The sequence below is a fragment of the Phacochoerus africanus genome, chromosome 4 (assembly GCF_016906955.1).
Source record: "Phacochoerus africanus isolate WHEZ1 chromosome 4, ROS_Pafr_v1, whole genome shotgun sequence".
Classification (NCBI taxonomy): domain Eukaryota; kingdom Metazoa; phylum Chordata; class Mammalia; order Artiodactyla; family Suidae; genus Phacochoerus; species Phacochoerus africanus.
The window spans coordinates 61,496,851-61,505,141 of NC_062547.1; the positions used below are offsets into that span (position 1 = coordinate 61,496,851).

Genomic DNA, 8,291 nt, shown 5'->3' on the forward strand with positions numbered 1-8,291 from the left:
GACAGCTCGGACAGGGTGGTGTTTATTACCAGGAGGACGCCCGCGTGACCTCCAGGCACCAGAGTATTTTGACACAAATGACTTGAAGGCACTGGTTTCCGTCCAGCCCCCACCCATGCCCATCAGGGCCCATCACCTAGCAGCCGCGTCCCGCCCCCTCCTCCGAGGCTGCCGCACCGCGGGGTAGCCGAGGATCCAGAATGCCTTGCGCCGCCCAAGGTTCCCAAGATAGAATGAGGCGGGCATCTGCCAGTCCCGGGGTGCGGGTGGGATATCCGCCCGGGACTCTCTCCTGGGACTGACGAGGGGCTAAGAGACGCTAGGCGGCAGGCGGGCAGCCGCTGTCTTCTCCACCACGAAGCCATAGTTGTACTGGGGGTTGGGGGGTAGAGCACAGAGTGAGGGATGAGCCACTGGTGTGCCAGAAGAATGGTCGGGGGTCGGGGGTTGGGGACCCAGGGGCCAGGGGCCGGGGGCCGGGGGCCGGGGGCCGGGGGCCGGGGTGGGGGTGGGGTGTGGCGGCACTAGAGGTGGGTTATGGGTGGGAGAGAAGGGGGGGGCCCAGTGGAGACCAGGGTGGCTGACACACACCTCCTCCTCAATGTCCGCCAGTGACTTGATGGTCAGATCAGCAAAGGCAGAGAAGGCCTGGCAGGCATGGGCAGGTCAGTCTTGACCCTCCCTCCCAACCTGGAACCCCCATTCCCTCACCTTCATGGAGGATCCCCCCTCAGTATTTGCCAGACATCCCCTCCCCCTTTCTGCCACAACCTCTAGCCACCAGCATCCAGATGCCCCTCTGGACTCCTCCATTCCAGAAGGGGACCCTCCAGCCCCCACCCTTTGGCCTCCAGCATCCTCCAACCCAGAACTCCCCTCCCAGCTGAGGTGCTGGATACAGATGATGCTCCCTGCATCCTGGTGCCTAGAAGCAACAAGGAGGGGCAGACCCAGACTTGCCAGGAACCCAACTCACCAGGGGGCCACAGCTCTTGCCCTCAAATCGGGGGTGCAGCGTGAAGGGAACCCCATCCATGGCTGAGGAAAGCAGGTGGGGGGATGGAGCTAAGGCTTCTGAGACTCCATGCCTGCCTACTGCCCACCCCCTCCCAGGTCTCAGCTCTTCTCGTCTTTTTTTTTTTTTTGGCCACCCCATGGCTTTCAGAAATTCCCAGGCTAGAGAGCAAACCTGAGCCACAGCAGTAACCAGAGCCACAGCAGCAACAACGCCTGATCCTTAACCTGCTGAGCTAGCAGGGAACTCCTCTTCCCGGTCTTGGCAGAATCTGGGAAGCCCAGGCCTGGTCCAACCCAGCCCCTGCCCTGTGCTGGCTATACCACCTTGGGTGGTCTCTCCCCAACCTCACCCCACCCCCAGAGCTTCAGTTTTCCCACTGTGCACTCACCTGAGATGCCATAAAGGTTGGAAGCCTCGTAGATGGAGTCGTTCCTCCGTAGGGTAGATGCCCGAGAGCCCAGCCTTGAGAGTGTCCGCTCTGGAAAGCCGCCCTTGCTGGTGGAGAGGGGATAGCCCAGCTCAGGCCTGAAGCTGCCCCCGCCCCCCCCGCCCCGACTTGGCTGCTCCCATCTCTGAATCTGAGGACTCACCTGGGCTGGCTGAGCTGGTCCAGGGAGAGGTCCCTCATGTCTCGGCTGAGAGCTCGGGGCTTGGGCACTGGCCGCGGGGCTTTGGCTTTCTTGCACCAGATGGCAAAGCCACCCATGTCCCTAGAGGAGGAGGAAAGGGAGGCAGGGCTCTAGCCCAGTGTGCAGCCATGCTGAGAATAGCTACCAGGGTCAATGGGACGGGCTGTACATATAGCACAAGGAACGCTACTCGATATTCTGTGATAACCTATATGGGAAGAGACTCTGAAAAAAGAATGGATATACGTATATGTATAACTGAATCACTTTGTGGTACAGCAGAAATTATCACAACATTGTAAATCAACTATATTTCAACAGAACTTGAAAAAACAGAAAGAATGGGGAGGAGGATAAGCGTGGGATGGACCAGAAGGGTAGTAGACACACACCGTTACATTTAGAACAGATAAGCAATGAGGTCCTACTGTATAGCATGGGGAACTATATCCAATCACTTGTATTTTGGAGGATTTTTTGTTGTTGTTTGCTTTTTGTTTTCTTCTTTTTAGGACCTGCAGTATATGGAAGTTCCCAGGTTAGGGATCAAATTGGAGCTGTAGTTTCTGGCTTGCACCACAGCAACATGGGATCCAAGCCACATCTGCGACCTACACCACAGCTCACGACAAGACCGGATCCTTAACACACTAAGCGAGGCCAGGGATCAAATCTGCATCCTCATGGATATGAATCAGGTTCTTAACCCACTGAGCCACAACAGGAACTCCTCTCCAATCGCTTGTGATAGAACATGATGGAAAATAATATGAGAAAAAGACTGTATATATACGTAGGATGGGTCACTTTGCTGTACTGCGAAGTTGACACAACACTATAAGTCAACTACACTTTAATAAAAATTAAAAAAAAAAAAAGAGCTGCCAGGGGAGGGCAGGCCTCTGGGTGACCTCACATCTCAGTTCACACCCTCAGCAACATGCTAACTAGTGTTGCTGGGTTCAATCACTGTTCTAGGCGCTTTAGACACACCAACTCATTTTTACTCCTCGTGGCCACCCCATGAGATTGGTACAACTGTCCCGATCTTAACGTGTGGAAACTGAGCCACAGAGAGGTGGCAGAAGGAACGGGAGAACCCATGGGAGTCCTTGAGGGCCAGAGGGGTAGATGTGGGAGTTGGGAGGTCAAGGAGGGAGTGCTGGGGGGCAGCCCTACCCGACTCGAAGGTATCCAGGCACTGTCTTGGTTTTCCCACTCAGCCGGACGTCAAATACAGCCATGTCTGCGACCCCCAAGGGTACCAGCTTAACACACATGCGTTTCTTCTTGGATACAGAGGCCTCTAGGAATGGGGGGCAGAGGAGTGAAAAGAGGGAAGAAGCAGGGAAGGGGTCCATAGGGCTCGAGGATGACACTGGCCAGGGTGCTGCTATTTAAGACAGCCATCTGGTTAAACCATGAATGGCAAAGCCATAAGAGGGAACTCCATGCAGCTTTGAGGACCCATTGGGACAGGGTCATCTTTAGTGACATAGAGAGGCACTTGTAGGGTAGCTGTGGGATAAGACAGAACTCACTTTCCCCCAGCCCTCTAATCCAGAGGTCAACAAACTAGCCTAAGAGTCAAATCTGGCCCAAAGTCTGTTTCTGTATGGCTCACCAGCTATGCATGGCTTTTACTTTTTTTTTTTTTTTTTTTTTTTTTTTTTTTTGCTTTTTAGGGCTACACCTGCGGCATATGGAGGTTCCCAGGCTAGGGGTCCAATCGGAGCTGTAGCCGCCAGCCTACGCCAGAGCCACAGCAACGCGGGATCTGAGCCGCGTCTGCAACTTACACCACAGCTCACGGCAATGCCGGATCCTTAACCCACTGAGCAAGGCCAGGGATTGAACCCGCAACCTCATGGTTCCTAGACGGATTCGTTAACCACTGCGCCATGACAGGGACTCCACGGCTTTTACATTTTTAAAGGGATATATATGCAACAGACACCATCTAATTTAATATATCTACTTTCTGCCCTTTTACAGACAAAGTCTGCCAAGTCCTGCACCAATAGATATATATGCTGAGAGTCAAATATAAAAGACAATACATGGAAAAGGCACAGGGGGCAGGGAGAGCCTGATGGTTAGAAAACAGAGTGGTCAGCATTGTCAGGAAAGCACCAGGGCAACTGGAGCCTGTGTGTAAGAACCTGGAAATGTAAAACAGAACTGCGCAAGATTCAGCTTGGCTACAACCTAAGAAGAAGGTGTATTAGTAACATTAAATAAAACAGGTCGCAATGACCAAACACTTACTCTAGAACAGAGGCTTCCAATCGAACATTTTTACGCAGGGCGGGGCACATTTTCCCCGTACAGGATCAGAACTCTAAGTCCTCAGCCAACACTGTCATTACCAAGTGCTGTCGATGGGGTGGCCAAGGCTCAAAACTCACGCGCCTATGGTCTCTCCATTCCCTCCCCGCTCCTTCCCGCAGAGACTCGAATGTGCCCTTCATCTCCAACCCCGCCCCACCCCACCCCCGCCTTCGGCAGGACTCACTGGAGTCTACGGGGTCGCAGACAGGGGAGAATCCCGGCGGGAGAGGGCTCTTGTCCACCAGGATCTGGATATCGACCACCACGTTCTCCTGTGGATTCTGGGATGGGATGGGGAGGGGGACGCGGTGGGGAACACAGCAAGAGTGACCGGCACGCCTCGGGCAGCGCCCCGCGAATGGACAGGGGGAGTGGAAGGACCCCAGGGATTCCGAAGGTGGGCGCCCCTTACCTCTAGGCTGCCCAAAGGATTGAGACATAGGAAGTAGCCGGATTTCTGCGCGAAGGTCTTGCCGAAGCTGGCGGGAGCTCCCTCCACGGTGCAGGAGATCTATGGCACGGACGCGGGTCAGCGCCAGTCAGGCTCTTACCTGGCCGCAGCCACCTCTGCCCCCATTCAACCCCTCGCCCCTAGTGCCACCGCCTCTCCCTACACTTCCCCGGTTCCCCGACGTCGCTTACCGCACTGAATCCCCTTGGCGGAGGCGCCGAGGCCGACGACCAGGCCAGGCCAGCCAACGGGGCCGCGTCGGTCCCGGGCCCCGGATCCATCCTCCGAACCAAGATCCAAAGGCGATGGACCGCCTTGGACCTCCCAGCCGCGGCCGGACGGCGGAGTTTGGCCACGAAACTGAACTACAACTCCCAGATAGCCTTGCGAGGTCGGGAGTCCAGGAGGCGTCGTTTGCGCGTTCCGGGAAAGCTGTCGGCCAACTGCGTGGAGACGAGGGGCCACACCCCCTCGTGCGTCCCCCAGGTGTGCCAGTGAGCGACGTTTGCGGAAAATTGTCTCCCTTTTTTTTCCCCCTCACGCCCATCAACTTCCGCCGGAAATATCTCGCTAGCAGCAAACCGGAACTACGTTCCCCAGAATCCTTTGCAGTGTCAACCTCTCTTCCAAAGTTGACGTCAGTATTCCCCAGAAATTTGAGAGTGAGCTGTGAAAAACTCACAATTCCAGAAGTCACCCCAAAGAAGACTTTCATGAGTTATGCAACGGTTAGTTTAAATAAAAATACCGACCAACTTGAGCCTTGAAATCTTGGTGTAACTTGAGGACTTGTTCACATCCACATTTCTTAAAATGAGACAAGAAAGTGCTCAGTATGGAGACAAACTTTTACACCCCTCAGAAGTAAAATATGGAAAATTAGGGAACAGAAGGTTTACTCCTGTGTAGTTTCCAGTTTTCTGCAATGTCATAGGTTAGCCCACTGCCTGTTTTTTGTACCACCTGTTAACAAGGAATGTTGGGGGTTTTTTGTGTGTGTGGTGTTTTTAGGGCCGCACCCAAGGCATATGGAGGTTCCCAGGCTAGGGGTCAAACCTGAGCTGTAGCCACTGGCCTACACCACAGCCACAGCCACGACATATCCAAGCCGGGTCTGTCGCCTATACCACACCTCACGGCGATGGTGGTATCCTTAACCCACTGAGCGAGGCCAAGGATGGAACCTGCGTCCTCATGGATACTAGTCAGAGTATCTGCTGAGCCACAAGGGGAACGCCGAAGAATGGTGGTTGTTTTGTTGTTGTGGTTGTGGTTGTGGGTTTTGTTTGTTTGTTTTTTGTCTTTTTAGGGCCTCACTCCAGGCATATGGAGGTTCCCAGGCTAGGGGTCGAATCAGAGCTGTAGCCACCAGCTTATGCCAGAGCCACAGCAACAATGGATCTGAGCTCATCTGCGACCTACACCACAGCTCATGGCAATGCTGGATCCTTAACCCACTGAGCGAGGCCAGGGATCAAACCCACAACCTCATGGTTCCTAGTCGGATTCGTTAACCACTGAGCCACAACGAGAACTCCATTTTTTTTTTTCTTTTAGGGTTAGACTTTATTTTGTTACCAATATTCTGTTTTTATTTCTGGGGATTTTTTTTTTTAAGGATCTAGCATTGCGGTGAGCTGTGGTGTAGGTCGCAGACTCGGCTTGGATCCCATGTTGCTGTGGCTCTGGCATAGGCCAGCGGCTACAGCTTCGATTCGACCCCCAGCCTGGGAACCTCCATATGCCATGGGAGCAGCCCAAAAAATGGCAAAAAGACAAAAAAAAAAAAAAGAAGATAAGAATACTTTTGCACCAAGTGCCCTGTGATCTGAAGCACTGATTTATTGAGTCCCTGAGGCTAGGAATCAATCAGGGCATTCCTTTGTGTCCGAATGTGCTTTAATAAAGATATTATAGGGGAGTTCCTGCTGTGGTGCAGAGAGATCAGGGGCATCTCTGGAGCCCTGTGCCCAGCGGGTTGAGGATCCAGCATTCCCCCAGTTGTGGCTTAAGTTACAACTGTGGCTTGGATCTGATCCCTGGCCCCAGGAATGCCATATGCTGTGGTGTGGCCAAAAAAGAAAAGAAAAAGAAAAAAGATGCTACATGAGAGCTCACTTGTGGTTCAGTGGGTTAAGGATCCAGTTTTGTCACTGCTGTGGCACAGGTTCAATCCCTGGCCCGAAAAGTTCCACATGCCATGGGAGCAGCCAAAAAAAAAAAAAGATGCTACATCCCCAGTCTGATCAGATATGAACATACAACTTTCCATTCCACTTGGATAATTAGTCATGTCCAAGGCCATCCTATTTTGGAGGACATCTTTTCACGTTACAGACGTTTCAGTATTCAGTAAGGGCAGACTTTGTCAGCTCTCATTTAAGTCTTGCTGGGTTAATTGAATAAGGGCTTCTATGTGTCCTATAATGTTCTCCAGGCCAATAGAGGGGACAAGACAGTGGCCAAATGATCATAGCAGTAGAAAACAGAACATGCCCATCCAGCCTTGAGGAGAGGGTGTTGGCAACTCTCCCCACACCCAGGGTGCATCAGCCTGACCATCCAAGTGGAAGCCATGGCCTGAGATTTTTGCCACATATCCATTGGGTCCCATTTAGAGTTACTCAAGAAATACATGGGCAGCGTGACCAGTCAGTGCCAAACCATTTGCTATCCTTTAATATGACAGAATGACTGGAGCTACCACTGTGGCACAATGGGGCTCAGTCACATCTCTGCAGTGCAAGGACACAGGTTCTATCCTTGGCCCAGCACAGTGGGTTAAGAATCTGGTGTCACTGCAGCTGTGGTGTAAGTTGCAACTGCGGCTCAGATCTGATCCCTGGCCTGGGAACTCCATGGCAGCCAAAACAAAACAAAACAGGAGTTCCCGTCGTGGCACAGTGGTTAACGAATCCAACTAGGAACCATGAGGTTGCGGGTTTGATCCCTCCCCTTGCTCAGTGGGTTAACGATCCGGTATTGCCGTGAGCTGTGGTGTAGGTTGCAGACCTGGCTTGGATCCCATGTTGCTGTGGCTCTGGCTACAGCTCCAATTGGACCCCTAGCCTGGGAACCTCCATGTGCTGCGGGAGCGGCCCTAGAAAAGGCAAAAAGACAAAAAACGAAACAAAACAAAATAAAACAGAATTACTGCACCATTCTAACAATACCCTTCCCGTAGTCCTAGTAAGATTGGGTTGGTTCTATTTAGTGTGTTTTTTCTGTTCCCAACATAGGGGTGCCTGTATGCTCAAATATCCCTAACCTAGGGGAAGCCACCTGAATCCATCCCAGATCAAGCATAGCTACCCACAGCTCTGATGGTCGCATTTAATTTTTTTTTTTTTTTGGCTTTTTAGGGCTCCACTGGCAGCATATGGAGGTTCCCAGGCTAGGGGTTCAATTGGATCTTCAGCCGCTGGCCTATGCCACAGTCACAGCAATACAGGATCTGAGCCGAGTCTGCAACCTACACAACAGCTCATGGCTATGCCGGATCCTTAACCCACTGAGTGAGGGCAGGGATTGAATCTGTGTCCTCATGGACACTAGTCAGATTCTCTTCCGCTGAGCCACGATGGGGACTCCCTGATGGTGGCATTTTTAACACCCGTCTCATCAGCAGTTTGCTGGGCCATCTGTGTTGATCGATTGACAGAAAAAGAATACTCCTGTCCAGTTTCTCCAAGGAAGTCATACAAATGGCCAACAGGCATATAAAAGATACTCGACATCACTAATTATTAAAGAAATGCAAGTCAAAACCATAAGGAGGTACCACCTCACATCTGTCAGAATGGCCATCATTTAAAAATCTACAAATAGGGAGTTCCTGCTGTGGCATGGTGGCTTAAGGATT

The 8,291-nt window shown here is 52.3% G+C and overlaps 1 protein-coding gene across 1 annotated transcript; it reads right to left on the bottom strand.

Annotated features, from left to right (window-relative positions):
* On the bottom strand, positions 1 to 4,940 carry MVB12A (multivesicular body subunit 12A). The gene is made up of 9 exons (XM_047776644.1): positions 4,621 to 4,940; positions 4,391 to 4,489; positions 4,163 to 4,259; positions 2,827 to 2,953; positions 1,609 to 1,728; positions 1,407 to 1,513; positions 977 to 1,038; positions 592 to 648; positions 1 to 372 (listed from the first exon to the last, which is right to left on the bottom strand). Exons 1-9 carry the CDS (start codon positions 4,708 to 4,710, stop codon positions 310 to 312), a joined length of 822 nt encoding a protein of 273 aa, XP_047632600.1. The 5' UTR covers positions 4,711 to 4,940; the 3' UTR covers positions 1 to 309.
* Positions 4,941 to 8,291: the final 3,351 nt, after the last annotated feature.

What these genes read in the sequence shown, in the direction of transcription:
- MVB12A (XM_047776644.1), bottom strand. Translation starts at nt 4,710, where the DNA reads ATGGATCCGGGGCCCGGGACCGACGCGGCCCCGTTGGCTGGCCTGGCC. An exon ending in CGCCAAGGGGATTCAGTGCG is followed by an intron (nt 4,490 to 4,620) that starts GTAAGCGACGTC and finishes TCCGTGCCATAG; the next exon opens with ATCTCCTGCACCGTGGAGGG. An exon ending in GCAAGAGCTGTGGCCCCCTG is followed by an intron (nt 649 to 976) that starts GTGAGTTGGGTT and finishes CATGCCTGCCAG; the next exon opens with GCCTTCTCTGCCTTTGCTGA.